This window comes from Fukomys damarensis, unplaced genomic scaffold, assembly GCF_012274545.1.
Source record: "Fukomys damarensis isolate Sample0158 unplaced genomic scaffold, DMR_v1.0_HiC HiC_scaffold_2, whole genome shotgun sequence".
Classification (NCBI taxonomy): domain Eukaryota; kingdom Metazoa; phylum Chordata; class Mammalia; order Rodentia; family Bathyergidae; genus Fukomys; species Fukomys damarensis.
The window spans coordinates 23,031,904-23,052,560 of NW_022900914.1; the positions used below are offsets into that span (position 1 = coordinate 23,031,904).

At 36.3% G+C, this 20,657-nt stretch overlaps 1 protein-coding gene across 1 annotated transcript in view; it reads right to left on the reverse strand.

The window, feature by feature from the left end:
* The window catches only part of Lrpprc (leucine rich pentatricopeptide repeat containing), a 108,653-nt gene that overhangs the window by 52,521 nt on the left and 35,475 nt on the right, over positions 1 to 20,657 (reverse strand). Inside the window, exons 15-19 of the mRNA XM_010611499.3 lie at positions 3,712 to 3,739; positions 1,834 to 1,891; positions 697 to 803; positions 406 to 483; positions 36 to 80 (exon numbers count right to left, since the gene is read on the reverse strand). Of these exons, the coding sequence (XP_010609801.1) occupies positions 36 to 80; positions 406 to 483; positions 697 to 803; positions 1,834 to 1,891; positions 3,712 to 3,739 (316 nt within the window). The remainder of the gene's footprint in view (positions 1 to 35; positions 81 to 405; positions 484 to 696; positions 804 to 1,833; positions 1,892 to 3,711; positions 3,740 to 20,657) is intronic.

Genomic DNA, 20,657 nt, shown 5'->3' on the forward strand with positions numbered 1-20,657 from the left:
ACAGCATGTAGAATCCATTCAAAAAACCTACTTACTTTTTGAGAATCTGTGTTCTCACTTTCCACCAATACTTTAACGTCCTAAAATTGGGATTTAAATTAGTAGGAAATTAGAAACCATAGGGAAAATTTTATTAGCAAATGTTAAAACTAAGCTTTTAAAGTCCCATCTCATTTTACTAATATATGTCTATCTTTCCAAAATTTTGTAGAAATTCTATTCATACTTAAGCATTACAATTAATGTTTTAACTGTATTCTTCAACATATAGTTTTTACCAACAATCAATGAAAATCTTGTTTGAATGGTTGTCACTGAAATAAAACTTTATATTTAAGTAAAAATTTAACATGCTTTTATATAAATTAAACATTTCATAAAACTGATTACTATTTTCACACACACCTTAATCAATTCAGGAACATGGTAGCTATTCAGCAGATTACGAATGCCTCTGTAGATATTTGCAGAAATTTTTATATTCTGTATGAAGGGAAGAGGAGGAAATAAAAACCCTGAGTTTTAGACAACTAAACTGAAATTTGTCTAACAGATATTATCTCAGACATAATTTAAGTCTCCAAATCTTGCATGTCATTGAGAAGTGGTCTGGTTGTACTTAAAAGCAGCAATTTCAAATCTAATAGATACATGTCAGGCAGGACAGGCATTATATAGCAAGAAATGAAATGGTACCATCTCCTTCAGCTGATGGAAGTATTGTCTCAAATGCTCCTCCTTGGCCTGTACCTTTGAGTCACTCATGCTGTCAATCAAGTTATAAAGAAAATAGCCAACAGCTTCTGTGGAAAAAAACAAGAGAACGCATTCCACTAAAATTACTGAGACTGTCATGTTATCAAGATTAATTTATAAGAAATCATTTTGGTGTGAGATGTCACCCTGATGAGAGGCTCTGAAATGGCAACAATGATCACTGAGGCATAGAGATTATGTGGTTTGGGAGCACATATCTAACTGGTGAGTGAAAGGAATATTAATTATTTTCAGACCGAGTGACAGCTTTTCAGTACCGAATCTTACTTCAATCTGTTTTTTTCCACCACTCTGTGACAGAAGTGGTGCTGCCCAAGGCCTTATCCCTCTCCTGTCCAAATCACAAGAGGTAAAATGAATAAATAAATGTCTTTACACATTTCTATACTAATTTTTTGGTGGACAGTAGTTAGGGAAACAAAATTAGAAAGGATCCTTAAATGTTGAGTATAGAAAGTTAAATAATTTTAATAAGCAGATACAGTAATCCTGTGGAGAGCTGCCTATTAGCCAATGAAATACCTAGATTAACATGGATGTTTTGTAACAACAGTAATTTTCCTATGCATTCAAGCATAAAATGTACAGGGCTATGTGTTGATGCTTAAGATAGGAGATCTGAACTTTCAAGAAAGGTACCTCCTTACAGAAAACTGTACGTTCTAAGTATCAATATATGACATGAAAATCATTAAATGCCAAAATAATCTTTTAAAAATCTTTTCCTACCTTATGTTTAAAATTAATCCACATCTACATATTAAAACCATACAAACACTAAGAATCACTGCTTTTAAGCCTATTTCCATAGATTCTATAAGAAGCATTTCCTTGATACTGGAAAAGACTCCCAGTCCTATCTTTTAATAATTATAATAAAGCAAACATCTTGTAGATCTAAAAATGTTGAGGTTAGCAATATAAAGATTTATAACCAAATGTTTTCAAATTTCACTTTCAGAAAGAAAGTGTTTACTGCTGTAATCCTTCTAACCCATCATTACACAGAAGAATGGATTTGTGGATAAGTTACAATCACTGAAATTGAAACGCTACCCGTTGGTCCTGGAGGCTCCTGGCAATAACGTCCATCCTTGTACAACAATTCTGTTATCTGGTAAGATAGAAAATTCGTGCATTGCAGCAAGAAAAGCAAACAAGAACAAATACAATCTGAAATTGAATTCTTGAAATAATAAAACCTCTCTCCAGCAAGGTATTATTCTATATCACAGTAATTCAACACCACACCAACCGACAAAGGAGATTATTTTGTTTTTAAATAATAGGTTTGTCTCCTAAAAATAAAAACAAAAGCATGCTGAAGGAAAACAGTAATGTTTTACGAAATGTTAACACAGAAAGGTTCTGTAATGATTTGTTTTACATCATTTTAAACTAATTGTTATAAACAGAAAATAGCTTTAGGAATTGTGAACTAGTATTATTTCGCATCCTATTGTTTTCGGTCTTGTTGAAATTGGGCCACTGTCCTCCTTTTAAATCAGAGTTAAAAGAAATAATAAAGTAAAATGTGCTCGACCAGAAAATACCCTTACTTTCCAGTATCCAATGACATTTTTCCATTCATTTTAATAGCACTAAAACAATGAGGGCTGAATGTTCTAATGTGTTTATTTTCATGATTCATATCAATATGCAAACACTGAATGATCATGTAACACCCCCCCCTTTCTTTTGGTAACAGGATTCAAACTAAGGGACTTGTGCTTGTCAGGCAGGCACTGTCACTGAGCTACACCTCCAGCCCTCATAACTTATTCTTGAATATTAATTCCAACAGAAATTTTTAATTTGAAAGAATTCAAAGATATTTTAGGATCAAAATTACATAACCTACAATACTGACTTGTACAAAATGTTATAGGTTAACTATTCTAACTTTATGAGTATTTTACAACTAAGCTTATCTGGTCTTACAACTGTCAATGTTAACTCAAACTGCAGTTATTTATTTCTATTATACTTATTAGCTATAATGGAAAATTAGGCAAAATTGATCATAGGCCACCATGAAAATTATGCTGCAGTTAATGCAATTCAGAGGGTAGGGAGACAGAAATAATAATTAAAAAACAAACAAACCCAAAACTATTCTTAACTACAAACTCCTTTAATCAACACACACAAATTCTACCAGAAATTGTAGCTATATATCAGATGTATTACAGAAGTATTTAATGCCAAATTTGAAACAGATTGGAAATCTCGCTAGTTGAAAAAGAATTACTTCTAGATATAAATAACCCCCATAAATTAGATATGACTATACAGTATGAGTAGCAGTTCAACTAATGCTAGAAAAAGAACTGAATGAAATCAAAAATTTTAAACATTTAAATTGAAAATTCCAATTGTTTAATTTTAAAAGTTAAAAATCTTTCCACCATGGTGGACTTGATGGAGAAGTAAAATTTATTATGCTTTACCAAAAAAAAAATCTTTCCAGAAGGGCAAGGGATTTAGCTCAGTGGTTTCATCACCTGCCTTGCAAGCGCATAGGCCCGAGTTCAATACCCAGTACCAAAAAAAAAAAAATATTTCTGGAGTTCATAATTATACTTCCTGTATAAAACCAGTTAACTGTTCAAAAGGGTAGCCATATAAAATTGGTCTGCATCCCATTCATATATAGGAACACAAACAAATATATATACAAACATACCTCAAAATAAATAAGGCTCAAATGTCATTGTAACAATTTTAACAGTATTCTTTTGGAAAAGTTCAAACAGTAAAATTTAGGACAAAGTCAAGAGCTATTTTCATTGACAAATTTCCTGCTGTTTTACAACTAACACTTCTAAGATTTTAAATCCATTAATTTATGGAAGAACAGCATAATGTATAAAACTTTTGCTTTTAATGGACTTTTACATACAGCTTATGATTTGCATTCGTAAAAGTACTCACCTCGCTCCAAAGATTTATATTCATAGACCTGCAGAGGGCAGCAAAGTATTAAAAATAAACCCAGAGGTTTTAAAAAACATTTTAAGTTAAAATGCACTGGCAATTATACTATGTAATGTGTACAAATCACCGCCTTTAAATAAAAAAGTAAATATATGTTTGGAAAATGAAGCTGAGTTATCAGGACAATGTAATGTAGAAAGAGGTCCCCTCACTATGAATATTCAAAATAAAGACTAATTTGAGTAAGTATCATTAAAGAACCATTCCAAAACTTTGAGATTGAAGTTTGATGGACTAGGACATTTACATGATCTCAAAGTGTCTGCTGACAGACATGTTACTTGTAATAGAAAAAATAGTAACTATATAATGGAGAAATTAAATACTTTAACTGAGTGATCAAAATTCACATTACTAATTAGCTGCTTATGGACACTGTGTGCCTTTAGATGTAATTTCCTGAAAAAACAGATTATCACTAATGTGGTATTTGAGCTGGGGATGTATAACCTGAATCTAATCAAGGGCAACCATTATGAGGAACATTCTCTAAAAAAATAACTGACTTGCGTTCACAAAAAATGTTAATGCCATAAGACAAATGTTGAAGAATTATTCTAGATTAGATAAAATTAAACAGAAATGATAACTAACACCCTTACCTGAACTGGATTCTGTATCCAAAGAGAAGAAATGCTAAAAAGGACATGATTGATCAAACTGGAACGTGAACTAATATCTCAGCAATGTTAAGTTTCTTGAATTTGTTATCTGTGCTGTTTTTGTGCAAAAATATCCGTCTTCCATGGTATTACAAACTAATACATTTGGCTGGGGATTAGCTCAGTGCTTTGGCCAACTGCCTTGCAAGTACCAAGTCCCAAGTTTGATCCCCAGTAACGAAAGAAAGAAACAAACAAACAAAAAACTAATACATTAAAGGGTAAAGGGATGTGATATATAAAACAAGTTCAGATAATTTTTTAAAAATACACTTTTATATTTGAAATGATAGACAAACAGATGTGTGGAGGAAGTATTTACTGTGGCAAAATGCCAGAAGTTGGTGAATGTGGTATACACATGAGTTTTCTGAACTACATAGTAATTTTCTATAAATTTGGAATTATTTCAAAGAAAGCAAAACAGAATGAGTGACTCAAATTTTTCCTATTTAAATAAGAAATCATTTACAAAACAGGATAAACGAACACTAGTCGTGTATCATCTGTAAGCTTCATATGTCTGATACCTAGAAAGCTTTGTTGATTTTAAACTTTAAGATGACAAATTATGTTTTCATGGTATTTTTACAAGGTAAATATACAGAAATCCCTCATTTAACAACCTACCTGTTTAACTGTTAAGACTCATAATCAAAGTGCACTGTTCAGATGTAAGACCCATCTACACCTTGTTTATACAGTTCTGTAATTTTTGCTGATTGTACTGTACAGTACAGTACTGAGTTCTGCATGTAGGCACTACTATGCAAATAAATGTAAAGTCATCAACAGTTTCTTTGGACATTTCTTTGAACATTTCTTTGTTCTGAATACTGTAATGTACATATTATATACAATTCCTCGCTTAGCAACCAATTCATTCTTAGGACCATAACTAAGTTACCAAAGAAGAGTATCTATAAAATATATACAACTCACAAAAATTCATAGGCCTTTTTAAATCTGACATCACTGGCCATCATAAGTGCCTGTCACTATACATTTTTAACTACAGTATCAATGCATCTATAGTACTGTATTATTTTGACCAGGTACTGATGAAATACTTTCCTCTTCATGCCTTGCTGTTTGGACTGACTAGCTGTGGATATTCACTTCACCCACTGAAGTGTTCTACTCTGACTTACTCCTAAAAGATCAAGAAAGACCATGGTGAGCTTAGATGCAGAAAGCGCTTGAGTATCTGCTGATATTTCTGCCAGATGCCTACTATTTGGTTATAAATTGCTCATTACTCACCCATGACCTTTTGCACTGACTTCTCTGGAAGGGGCTTTAACTTTTAGAAGAAAATGAAGTCAGACCCTGATGCAGAGACTGTTTGGATTATATACTCTTGGAAGACTAAATATAATAAAGGCAGTAGTATTTCTTCATTACTGGTGGGTATCTGTTCACCAGTGTATTTATTCTTTCAAAATTAATGACATATTAGGGCTTGGGATTTAGCTCAGTGGTTCCAACGCCTGCTTCGCAAGTGCAAGGACCTGGGTTCAATCCCTGATACCAAAAACAAAAAACAAAAGAACAAACAAACAAAAAAAGTTAATGACATACTGTCTGGGAACACATGCAAGGGAATGATCACATGCAAGGCAGGGCGTCAAGGAGCCCCAGGCAAGGGATACACACAGGCTTCTAAGATACCACTGATACCCACTTTCCTAAACTCAGGTGCAAGGAAGAGGTGTTTGTTTTCATTTTCTTTTTGATTTAGCACATTTATGGATGAGTTCAGTGTAGCTCACAATAAAAAAATAAATAAAACTTCCAAGTTCAAGTTTTGATATAACTATCAAAACAGTGAAGATCTTCAGAATCCAATCTATCTGCTATGAGCCTTAGCATTTATTATTTGATTAACAGGTTAATTCTTGTTTTCCCTCTGCCCACAATGAAAGTTTCTGAGGAATCAGAATCTGGAAAACAGACACTGTTTTGTCTAAATCTAATTTATGTCTTTTTTTAATCTTAGAAGAGCAAGTCTGAAGAAAATACTAATAGCATAACTCCAGATTATGAATTTAGAAGGAATATCACAAATATTAATATTTTAGCCCTATTAAAGATAAGGTTTACAAATCTGGGCATCTCTAATAGCACTGTTAGAAATTTAATACAGCAATGTGAACTCTTCCCCAAACAGACCCTAAATGAAAATAATCTCTGCAGAACTTTTTTTTTTCACCATAGTGCTGAAGATCAAACCCAGAGCCACACAGCTAGGCAGTTAACTGTTCTACTACTGAGCTACATCCCTAGCCCTTATTTTAATTTTACCCTGAGACAAAGTCTCACTAAATTGCTCAATCTGGGTCGGACACAGTGGTGCACACCTATAATCCCAGCACCCAGGAGGCAGAGGCAGGAGGACTGCCATGAGGTGGAGGCTAGCCTGGGCTGCACAAGCAAGACCCAGTCTCAAAAAATAAAATAAAAAACTAAAAAACATAGATAGATAGATAGACCACCCAAACTAGCCTTGAACTTGTGATCCTCCTGTTTCAGCATCCCAAGCAGATGGGATTATAGACATGTGCGTTACACCTGGCAACTCAGAACTTTTTAAATCTACTTAATAGACACACATAGTGCCTACTACAAAAACAAACTTTTCACAGTATGGACAAAGCATCACAGACACCCAGACTTTTTTCTTTCTATTGTACAAAGTAGAAAATAGAAATGTTAACTTGCTGGGCGTGGTAGCACACACCTGCAATCCCAGCACTTGGGAGACTGAGGCAGGAGGATCACTGTGAGTTCGACTTCAGCCCGAGCTATATAGTGAGTTCCAGGTCAGTCTCAACTACATAGTGAGACCCTAGCTCAAGAAAAACAAAAAAAAAAAACAAAAAAACAAAAAACACCAAAAAAACAAAAACAAAAACAAAAACAAAATGTTAACTTGCCAGACAAGGCAGGGAAAACAAACAAAATGAAGAACTTCATCATTATATCTTTTGCTTAAGCTTTTGTTTCATTTTCTACAATATCCAAGATCAAGCAAACACATCATTCCATTATCTATCACTTCTGATGAGGTCAGGCTGTCATCAGTGAGCGACTCAACAATTGAAATACAGAGGACCTTAAAAATCTGGCACTAAACTTGATGACTTCAATAGAGCTATTATTTGTTGTTTTAGGATCAGAAACTTGATTTTTATTAACATATGGAAGAGAGAATCACTTCAGCATACAGACTCCCATTTGCCAGATTCAGACTTGTCATTGGGCCAGAAAGTCTTTCCATGTGAATGACAGAGCTCTCTTTTTTTTTCCTGGTACTGGGGAATCGAACTTAGGACTTTTTGCTTGCAAGGCAGGCATGGTGTCACTCGGCTAAATCCCCAGCCCAACAAAACTCTTTCTCTATGTACTAAAGATTTGTGTCTCCACATTAATTCTGAAACAATTTTTGTTCAGGTACATTATATTCTCAGCCATGTTTTGAAATAATTTCAGTAACATTATGACTTAAAAGTCACTCAATACTTCTGGTGGTAGAATTTGCAGTATATATAAAGTGCATACCCTCTCTTTCATTTGAATTTTGTTCAACTACTGCTATTAGCTATTATCAGGGCAGAGTTGTATTCACTCTAGACATCATTTTGCCCTGGATCTGACATGAGAATTCACTTATCAGTCAGATCTAAACACCCTTTAAAATGTCCCTGGACTTGTTGTTTCTGGTTTTTTTTGTTTGTTTGTTTGTTTGTTTTTAAGGGGAGGGGGAATGTCAAAAGTAAAAATTCCCAGGCTGAGGATGTAGCTCAGTGGCACATCACTTGCCTGGCAAACCCGATGACCTGAGTTAGATTCCCAGTACTAAACTTGAATTCACATTGTTTTTTATAGGTGATTTTGCCTTTAGATGTTAACAGACACCATAATTTTATAAAATGGAAAACTCCAGGATGGATTACACTTGATTGGTATTCAACTACCATTTCCTGAACTTATCAACATAAAGAAATACTAGCTTTCCACTTAAATACTACTCTCTAAAGATACAAAGAAAATAGTTTTTCAAAAATATTATTGGATAGGGCTGGGGGTGTGGCTCAGTGGTTCCGCCACCCGCCTCTCACATGCAAGGGTCCAAGTTCGATCCCTGGTACCAAAAATAAATAAATAAATAAAAATAAATTTTAAAATATATATATATATATATTTAAAAATATTATTGGATAGCATAAAAATAAATGAGTCAATATAGGCTGCAGTCAACATGCTAAGAACTACTATCTACTAGGCCCTAGACCTTCTGCTACTACTGGTACCATTAAGTAGACACTTACTCTACATGTTGCACTCTTTTTGTGAATCACATACGTGCTAGCAAGTCTAGGAATTTAAAGTGTGCTAATGTGGACTTTACTAGCAGTGACACTGTTGACCTGTGATTCAATGCCAATCTACTCTTAGCTTTCTCCTGGCCATTCAGCCAATTCTACCATTGCTAGCTTATAATGAGACCCTAAGAAGCTCAAAAAGTAACTGTCTCATTGAATGTGCTGACAAAGAGATAAACTATTTGATTTGACATAAAATGAAAGAGCTTGGCTACATTAATGCTGAGATAAAGGACTATAATCACATCAATTATGCTTTGAATTTTCAGGGGTTTCCAATTATACACATATTTTCTTGACAAATACCAAGCCATCACAATTTGAAATTTTACTTCATCTATATGAAAAGTAATCAGCAAAACAGTTTTAGAATCTACATATTTAAAAACATTTCTAAAAAGGAAGAATTTAGACTTATTTTTATTAAGTCTATAGCAAGAACATTAGAGGCTCCTGGGTGTGGGCCTTTCAAATAAAAATATAAATACTAGTTAATTCACTGGTTTCTTCCCTACTGATTCTACTGGTTCCCAATCTACCTCTTCGCTTCCTTTTCTTCAATGACTCCTTTCATTAATTCCCCAGGATGTTATCCACAGATTTCCTTCTCCTTTCTACAACAAGGAAAAAAACCAAAACAAAAAACAAACCACGAACCAAAAATAACACCCCCGCCCTTAGACCTTAAAAATCAAATAACTGCCAGGCATGGTGGTGCACACCTGTCATCCCAGCACTCAGGAGGCTGAAGCAGGAGTATTGCTGTGAGTTTGAGACCAGCCCGGACTACATAGTGAGTTCCAGGTCAGTCTCAACTACATAGTGAGACACTGTCTCAAAAAAAAAAAAAATCAAACAATAAATACAGTATCTTGCTGGGCGTGGTGGCATACGCCTGTAATCCCAGCACTCGGGAGGCTGAGGTAGGAGGATCGCTATGAGTTTGAGACCATCTTGGGCTACACAGTGAGTTCCAGGGCAGTCTCAACTACATAGTGAGACCCTGTCTCAAAAAACCAATAAATACATACATACATACATACATACATACATACATAATCTTACAAAATGATAAGTAAAAGCAGATGACCTTATAGAAAACAGGTGATAGCCTTACATAGGTATTTTATAGGAGAGGAAATCCAAATGGCCAATAAGCAGATGACGTATGTTCTAATGATGTTTGACAGTCAGGAATGATATAAAATATAAATTATACATTGGGCCACAATTTCTCATATATTGACTAGATTTAAAAAGGATTACAATGTAAAGGGAAATGAATACTCTCATACAGTGCTACCAGATGTGTGAAATTACCGGTATGAGCTAATAAAACATCTTTTGGAAAGTAATATGGCAATAGCCTTTATCCAGCTTCTATTAGTTAACGGGAAAAAAACTATATATACCCCTAGGGAATCACTGGACTTGAGGGTAGTCTCGGAGATCCTTTTCACATCATCTCTAAACTAAAAGACAGCCCCTTCCCAGCAACATCTAAATGTAACAGGGACTGGATTTGTCCCCCTCAATAACACACACACACTTTAACATGTTCCCACCACTTGAACCACTGGTGGTACATGTGTGACTGTCCCATCAAGCAGCTTTTAACACTGGTGGTAGAAGTACTACAGTCATACATTTACCAATGGTGGCTGAAGCCACCTGGCAGCAGTGAGACACAGGAAATATGGCCCTGTTATGAATGTGTTAATGTGGCATTCTGGTTTTTTCAGTAGTGGCAAAAAAAATTTGAAGCAAACTGAGTCCAACAATAGGGGAGTGACTGAAAAATTACAGTATACTCTTATTCTGGAGTCTTCTGCAAGTATTGAACTAGGTATTAAAGCAAGATGTAAAGTATGATATCATTTCTGCTTTAAAAAAAAAAAGGACTCGGGATTTAGCTTAGTGGTTCTGCCACCTGCCTTGCAAGCACAAGGACCTGAGTTCGATTCCTGGTACAAAAAAAAAAAACACCTTTATTAGATGTCTTTTACTATACAGATAAAAGGATGGAGGGCACTTTTTGAAAATTTGAATTTCTGAAATAAGTGTTTACACAGAGGGAAGTACTTCACAAACTCCATTAAATTAGTTATAATTTTATCATATGCAGTTTTAGGGGAGATGATAAACTTCCAACAATTCTCAATGGAATCCGTGGCTCAAAGGATTTAAGAATCATTGCCCTAGATTGCTTCTTTCAATGCCTTCACACCCACCTTGCTAGTGGTACCCAAATTGCAGCTGGTGACAACTATATCCAAATCCAAGTCTAATCTCCGCCATACAGCACTTTATGGAAAATAGAGGTACCTCAAAACTAGTAAATTCAACAGTAATCTAGTCCTCTTTCTTTATCTTGGTTAATATTCTCTCTAATACTCACAATCATTATACCCTGTAAATTTATCCTCCACAATTTCTTACACATCCTTTATTATTTCCACTGCCAAAGCCCTCATTTAGTTCTGTCCATCTGCACAATAGTAAATTAAAACAGCAATCTAGAAACTGATCTCCTCAAAAAGGTCTGTTTGCAAGGCTGGCCTTTAGCAGGCATTCGAGAATTTAAGATTTCAGAAGGGTGCCCATCATTCCCTAAATAAGAATGGCTTGCTGTGCTTACTAGTTTAGGCTGAATACCGGCTTTCCTCTTGGGAGTCTAAAATCACAGTACATGCAAAGTAGAGGGTACCTTCATGAACTGATGCAATAAACACCCTGGATTCTCAGGCTCAGGTAGGTGAGTTCCCCAGATAGATACTTCATATATTAATTAGTACAACTTATTGCTGGAGGAATGAACATGTCCTGTGTGACTCTACTGATGGATGAAGACTCCTGGAAGCCTTCTGTGTTTAGTTTCTTATAGACTTTGCCCCATATTGTACCTTATATCCTGTAAAAAATCTTAATGGAGAATATAAGATTGAAGACTTGCTGAATTTTGTTTAGTCCCTAAGAAATCACTGGACCTGAGGGTGGTCTTAGAGATTCTTGTCATAACATCACATCCTTAAACTAAAAGAGCACCTTCCAAGCAATGATAGAACATAACAGGGATTGGGTCTGTCCCAACTTCAAACACAAAGAAAACCAGAAATAATGATTTCAGACACTGGACATCAGGCAGTGGAAAACAGTGACACATGAAAGAAAGGAAATCAGCATGGTGAACCCTTATGATTGCCTCAACTTTTTATCTGGAGATTTCCAGGCCCCCGTACAAAAAGAGAAAACCTAGAACCCAGTGGATCCCTGAGATGGGAATTCAGAAGCCAGCACTCACAGGGTAGAGTGCCTGAGAGAGGTGACCTGGGCAGAGCATCCTCTGAGATCTGGAGAGGGCTGCCCTCCATCTGTAGCTTAGTAATGATGAGCACAAGTGTGGGAAGAAATACTCAAGTCTAGGAACAACTTGTGACCTGCTTGGATGCTTCCAATAAGGGCAGACAGAGTGATTCCCAGAACTCACACAAAGTTCAAAATAGTACCCAGGATATTGCCTCAAACCCAGTTAGTGGGAACAATCCTACACTAAAAGCTGCCCCAGTCCTGCCTAACAAAGCATAAAAGCAAGCACAAGAGAAGAGCGTCCAAGTAGCTGTCTCAGAACAAAGCTTTAAAATATTAAAAGGGATGCAAAAAAAGAAAGAAAGAAAAGAAAAAAAGATTCTGCCTCCACCCATATAGAGTCCATACGGTCTGACATCCAATAAAAAACTACAAAGAAGCAGAGAAGTGATCCATAGTAAGAAAAATTAACCAAATGAAATAGACCCAGAAATGACTCAGATAAAAGAATCACTAGAAAGGACATAAAAACATCTATTATTAATATATCCTTATGTTCCAGAAAAGAAAAGTTAGAATATTTAAAGATGTTAAAAGAACCAAACTGAATGACAATGTATACAGATGAAAAAATGTATCTGCCTTGGTCAGGACTCCATGCATTAGTCTACTTTCTTCAGAATAAAAAATAATTAAAATAGGGGATTTAGCTCAGTGGTTCTGCCGCCTGCCTCAAAGGCACATGGTCCCAAGTTCTATCTCCAGTACAAAAAAAAAAAAAAAAATTAAAAGAGGCCACAAAATCCTTATTGTAAAATACAAAGAAAAAAAGATATTAATGCCCTTATTCAGAATCTATTACTGTTTCTTCTCCTTATCATGACTTAGGTTGCCTAATTTCTGAACATGCACTACGTGAGAAATATCAAGTTTTAAGTGTGTGTAGGCTACTGAAGGAAGTAAGTACTGAAAGTTACCAAGAGTGACAGCAAATTTAAAAACATCACAGCATTAACATATTATGTGAAAAGGTACCGGAATAGTTGTTTTATCATGTGGGACTGTGAAGTTCCTACATCTTAACTGAGAGGACATAACAGTAGGGGATACCACATATTTTAACCAGAAACAATCTTTTCTTTTTAAATACAACTGAGAAAATTATCATAATTGTACTAAAATTTTATTCACTTGAATACTGAAAACTAAGCTGTGATCATCAAGAATAACCTGTAATTCTCTTTTCAATGAAAACTTAATCTGGTCTTGTGCTTGTGGCTATTAGCTAAGGAACTAGTTGTTTAGGGTTACTTTGCTTCTAAATTTAAGAATGTGAAGAATATTTGGAAACTCACTGAACTTTCAACTGCTAAACGTTGCATGCATGCTTTTGTACACTTTTTCACCTTTTGATCTATTTATATATGTGTTTTAAATGTTTACAGATTTTTGTTTTGCCTTAAACATTATCCCAACTACTTTATTCCTTTTCTTCCCATAAATCTTTTGAAATCTTATGCTCATAATCTGCTAGAGTGATGGAAATATAAAAGTATATAAGGCTTCTGGTTGTGTTCATTCAGAAATTTAACAACTGCTATGTGCCTGACAATGATGAATACCCCTGAGATATTTATTTTTGAATCAAGAGAGATGCATCTATCTGGTGATTAAAGTAATAATTATTCACTAAAATCTGGGCATGGAGAGAGTCCCTCAGCAGAAGACTGACTTTTGTGACTATGGAAAAGTTAAAAAAGCTCAGGACCCAGACCATCCATCAATTCTGTATTTTAGGGGTGTTATGCAGGCACTGGTGCTTTTTTTTTCTTTTTTTGTGTGCCAGGGATAGAACTCAGGACCTTGCGCTTGGGAGGCAGGTGGCAGAACCACTGGCCTAAATCCCGGGCCCTGGTGCTTTTTTTCTTCATTCTGGAGGTGATTCGGATATTCAGCTAGCTTTGAGAAACGCTTTTTACAACATTTAAGGTAATACCATATATTTTGCGGGGGGTACCAGGGATCGAACTCAGGTCCTTGTGCAGGCGCCGGAACCACTGAGCTAAAGCCCCAGCCCCAAGGAAATACCATATTAATGACACACAGATGTTTATTTTTCATTGAAAGAAAAGCCAGGAATAAATGCCTCTCAGCACAAAGTTCCCTGGATTCCTACGTGACTGACTTGGTGCATGAGTGAAGTAAGTCTGTCTTTTTGGTTTTTGTTACGTGAAGTATAAAAAAAAAAATGTAATAAACTCTAAACGTAATAACCAAAAAAAAAAAAAAAAAAAAAAAAAAAAAAAAAAAAAAAAAAGAAAGAAAGAAAGAAAAGAAAAAGACCAAAAATTAGAGTTGTAACAAGTAAATGACAAACGAAGGAAAATTATCCTGAAACATAGCTATCAGACTTAAGTATTTAAAGATAATAATCAGATGTCCACTGACTGTAAGGGTAGGGAGGGCTACATACTTTTGCTTTTGTGTATGGTGCTGAGGATCAAACCCAGGGCCTCCCTCTCTACTTCTAACCACACCCCCAGCCTTGCCTACCACTTTAGTCAGAAAGCCACTCAGAGCCCAAACACTATGACCAGATGAATGTAAGCTTGAGATTATACTGTAACCAGTACCACCCTTTTTAGATTTCCCATAGAAACAGACCATTATCTCACTAGGGGTGAGCTACCCTCACACCCAGTAATTCTAAGACTAAGACTGACTATTAAAAACTAAAACTAAATAAAGACAAGACTAAGACTATAGATTATCAGCCAAGGTTAATGATACCATCTATATGCCCTTGCTACATGCCTGTTTCCCTATTAGAAATATTAGCTGAACAGCTATTCTTGTAATCTTATTGGTTATTCAGTTTGACTCACCTTGGTTTTTTCTTTCTACATTCTTTTAAAATTTTTTTGATAAGTGTTTGCTTATTTGTTTTTTTAAGCAAAATATGTTTTGGTACATTTTAGATATACATGACAACATTCATCACTGGGAATTTGTACCTGCACATGACATCTTGCTTCTTTTTTTCCCATTGCTCCCCTCCCTCCCATCCCTATTCCCCTTCTTATATGAAAAGTTTTGCTTCTATTATTTCCTTTGACTTTTTTCCTTGTTACTTCTTTCCTCCCTCCCCCTTGTTACCCTTCTCATTTGAACATTTTCTTTCCATTTCCTAATATCTCGGTGATTTTGCGCTACAAAACATTCTCAGAGACATGACCTCAGCAGCATTCACTGGGGACCCCTCCTGTCTCTCAGGAGCTATTCCTAGTCTCCATTAAACCTTTCCTATTCGTAAAAATAAATACTTTTTTTTTTAAAGCTCAAAGACTAACCTAGAAATACAGTGGTTCCTCGAGTTACTACCAGCCTCACATAGAAACAACCTGGGTTGCCACTAGAATTTTAGTTTTACCTTACAACCAAAGTCTTAAATTGTGACTGTAAACAAAACTTCACGTCACCAGAAAAGCATATGTAAGTGTACATAAGTAACAGTCTAAACCCAGATGCTCATTTGTGGATGCGACATTGGTCAGTGCTTTATATAATCACTACCATTACTGTTACCAAAATGGCCCCAAAGCCGGGTGTGGTGGCACTCACCTGTATTCCCCCACAAGAAGGCAGAGGGAGGACTGCCTGAGGCCAGCCTGAGAGACATAGTGAGTTCAAGGCCAGGTGGAACTACATTAAGCCCCTGCCTTAAAAAGAAAAGAAGAAGCAGAAAAAAAACCCAAAAGCTGGAAAACAAGCTAACAAAGAAAAGGAAGGGAAAGAAAGCAATCACAATAAGGAAAAAGGCAAGAGTGGTTTTCATGTGACCGATTATGTTAGTATGTGTAGCATGTACAGTACACACACCATCTCAAAATCTTAAAGATTTTTACAAGGAAGCTAATGTTGCTAAGGTGTTACTCAAATTAGTAAGTCACGATCAATAGTGTCAGACAAAGTGGAATGGTTATTACTAGTGTGGATAAACAAAAGGCAGATGGCAGATTATACCCTAAGTCTATAATTTGTGAAAAAGCTAAGACTATAAATGCAGTTCTTGTAAAGGATAATCCATCAACAATTGATAATGGTGAAACATTTCATGCTGGTAAGGGGTGGTTTCAGAGGTTCATAGTGTAAGCAGGCGCGGTGAAACAGCCAGGGCTGATAAAAGGACTGCTGAAAATTACATACATCACTTCAAAACAATGACACAGAGAAATAGCTTTTGCTCTTATCAAGTCTTTAACTGTGATGAAATTGACCTTTTCTGGAAAAAAATGCCCAGAACATACATTACCCAGGAAGAGAAGAAAATTCCAGGCCACAAGACAATGAAGAACAGGCTAACCTTACTGCTATGTGCCAATTTGAGTGGTAACCTCAAGAGTACTCAAAAAACATAGTCATGAAGAACAGACTAGGGGTCATGAGGAGATCTAACAGAAAAGCCTGGGTAAGAGGAGTGCTTTTTCCTCAGTAGATCAGGGAAGCTCTCTCCTACTACTAAGAAATATCTAGAAAACTCAAGGCTCTCAACATGGACAATGCTCCTGCTCACCCATGAGATTTAGAAAAAGAAATGGCTAAAGAATTTCAAGTTCCTCCCGCCTAATACAATTCCTCTACTGCAGGCTATGGACCAGCAGGTTATAGCTAACTTTAAAGAAGCTACACATCAAGAATTGCTCCTGAAGTGCTTCCAGATGGTCTCAGATAGAAATTTAACCCTTAGAGCTCTGGAAGGAACACTGCAGAATCCTCACAAGTGTGGAGTTAACTGAGAAATACCAGGCCAATGTCTAAGGACACTGAGATCTGCCTGTTTACAGGAGATTTGAAGGCTGTGTAGAGCAGCCTGAGCCTTCAATTGAGCCCAGGGTTGAGGACACTGTCACTACAGCAGAGACCACAGGCTTGCAGGTACACAGTGGTGATGTTGAGGAACTGGTGGAGGAACACTCAGAGGAACTGTCTACAAAGGATCTTCAGCAACTTCTGGCTGAGCAACAGAGAGAATGGCAGCTGAGGAGCTCTCTGAGGAGGAGGGGGAGTATTGACAATCAGTGTGGCAAAATCCTTCTGAATAAAGGAAATCTTGAAAAAAAAGGACATTTATAGAGATGACCCACCCAAAGAAAAAGTCAATCGGTGCATTCACTTGCTTTATGACAATGTTATATCATACTACAGAACAGTGTTATAGAAAAGATAAAAACAGACAATCTTAGCCCAGTTTTTAGTTCTAAAAAGGTTGAGACATGCATGGTAAATCAGAAGCAAGTCTTAATGGGATACAGATTCTGCAAAGAACAGAAAGGATACCAGACAACCAGATTCCTGATATTCTTATGGAAGGGGACTCTATTTCCAAACATTAAACATCTTCCATTTAATTCTCCCTTCCGGGAACCCAAAAATGTCAACTTTAATGGTAAGTACAGTATGAAATTTTTGTTTCTGGTAAACCAGGCACATTTTATAACTTTTTGGTGAATATATTTGGAAAATTATTGGTGTTTCTGGCATACATTATACAACTCTTTTATTATGAAAAGGTTAGTTAAGGGGGTGCTTTGGGAGGTTCAGAATGCATTATGGGTACTTCTACTATTGCTTATGGAAAAAATAGTCTTGACTTAAACCAACTTGAGTTACAACCAGCCCTCATGAAATTGAGTTCATAAGTCAAAGATCCACTGATAACAGAACACATTATTTCTTTTCTGTCATATTGGGTCAGCTTTATGGTACAAGGATCACAAAAAGTCTATTTGTGAAATACAACACATGCCCCTGAAACTGACTAATAAATGTAAGGATAGTAAAGTTAAAAGAAATACCCATGACCCAGAAGTTTAAGTGAAAAACTTTCTCAAGTCTTTCATCAATGAAAATTATATAGGGGCCAGGGATTTAGCTCAGTGGTTCCACAGCCTGCCTCTCAAGCTCAAGGTCCCAAGTTCAATCCCCAGTACCCAAAAAACAAAACAAAACAAAAAAAACTATATAGGGCTGGGGATTTGGCTCAGTGGTTCCACTGTCTGCCTCAAAACTATATAAAGCATTATCACATTTCATTCCATAATTATGGCAATATGGGTTTTTTAAAAAATCTGGACATAACATTTTTTTCTAATTGATGATGTATTCTATACATAAATTTTATTTTTAAAGGCATAGAATTTTCTTTGTACATAAAACTATAGCTAAAAAGAGTGGAACTACATTGTGTAAAGAAAGGCAGCAACAGCTAAACATGGTAGTACAAGTCTAAATTTCAGCACTATGGAAGGCTAAGGCAAGAGGATCCCAAGTGAGAGACCAGCCTGGACAGCTTACTAAGACCCTGTCTCAAATATAAAAACAAAAAAGGCTGGAGTTGTGGCTCAGTACAAATGCTCTGGGGTCAATCTCCAGTACCACAAAAGAAAAAGGAGGGGAGGCATGTGCCACAGCAACACAAAATTCAACCTACTTATTTTTTACCTCTTCTTGCCTGCAACAGAGGTTCTGGAGGTGTCACAGAACACCCTAGTGCTTCCACCATGGAACAGTATGAAAACTACTGGGATTAATATCAGAAATTGTTAATATTACAAATACAAAAGAAAAGACAAAGTAAGAAAAATCACTCTTGCCGGGTGTGGTGGCACACGCCTGTAATCCCAGCACTCAGGAGGCTGAGGCAAGAGGATCGCTGTGAGTTCGGGACTAGCCTGGGCTACATAGTGAGTTCCAGGTCAGTCTCAACTACGTAGTGAGACCCTGTCTCAAAAAACACACAAAAAAATAAAACAAAATAAAACAAATCACTCTTACTGCAACCACCAAGGTTAAACAACTGATTGAACAAGGGTTTCCAATGATAGCTAAAACCAAAGAGTGACAGGATTTGGGAACAGGATAGACACATTATACCCAAGTATCACTTCATAGATTTCTTCTAGGTACAAAAATGATGAGGTTCTTTTGCACGGAATAGGTGTGGGGATTATTACCACTTTAACCTAGTGCTATAGTTTGGATGTTGACTGTCTCTCAAAAGCTTGTGGTCAAAGGCCTGGTCCCCAGGATGGCACTCTTGGGAAGTCGAGGAATCCTTAGGAGGGGTGCTGGGGGCATGCACTGAAAAGGTTATTGTGGGACCTGAGGCCTTTTGTCTTTTCCATTTGATTCCTGACTAGGTGGTCATCACCTCTATTCCATAGCATAGTTCTACCATGCATGATGTGCTGTCTTGCCAGAGGCCTAAAGCAAGGGGGCCAATCGCTCACAAACTGGAACCTCTAAAACCATAAGCTAAAATAAATAAATTATCTCAAGAATTTTGTTATATTGAAGGAAAGCTAACCAAATGATCAAACAGCTGATGGCATTAATACTGGACACCTGACATACCTTCATGTGACACAAGGAGTATTATTCATTCATCTCTTATGATCTTCTTGCTAAAAATGTTTGATTCTCCATGAGAAAAAAAAAAATCAGGCATTTACAAAATATGGAAACCAAGCCTGAACTCTTCATTTAAAAAAAAAAAAAATCAATGTGGTAAAAAAACAAACAAAACAGGGTAAGGGAATTGTTCTGGATTTAGAGAACATAGCAATCAAAATGAAATGGATGATGAATCTTCAGGCAAAAGTAAAACATGCATAAAAGAAAAATTTTTTAAACTAGAGAAATCTGAATCATGTATTATATCAGACGATCTTATTCTTAAAGAATATATGCTGAGATTGTGTTATGTCCAAAACTACAAATGGGTTGGCAAAAAGAAAAAAAAAAAGGTATCCATGTGTAAATATATACAGCAAAACTGTTAAGAGAAAGGAGACAAGGTTCAATCGATCTGATAACTAGATAAAACGTATGTAGGCAACTTTTTTTTTTAACTTTTTTGTGAGTATTTTTGAAATAACAGAAGTGGAAAGTGTTAAGCTTTGAGTTTGCTCCCCAAGGTGTTAGAAGCTTGGTTCTCAGTGTGGTACTGTCAAGATTGGGGTCTGATAAGGAGGTCCTTGTGTTACTGGAGGCCAGACTTTGGAATGGATTACAGGATTGCTATAGGACTCTTAGGCTCCTGCCAGACTGTTAAGAGTGTGGCACAATCGCCAAACTGCTCTCTGGCTTCCCATTTTGTTCTGTGATCTCTTCCTCCTACCCTCACTCCATCATGATGTGATCTGCCATGATGTGCTGCATCCAAGAGGGCCCTCACCAGAGCTGAGTCAAAGCCTTTGAACCTCCAGAATTGTGAGCTAAATACATTTCTTTAAAAATAAAGTTAGATGCAAAGTGTGGTGGTGCATGTCTGTAATCCCAGCACTTGGGAGGCTGAGGAAGGAAGATCACCGAGGTCAAGATCAGCCTGAGCTACACAGTGAGTTAGAATCCAGCTTGAACTGCATAGCGACACAATGTATCCAAAAAAAAGAAAGAAAGAGGGGGTAGAGAGAGGAGAAGGAGGGAAGGAAGGAAGGAAGGAAGGAAGGAAGGAAGGAAGGAAGGAAGG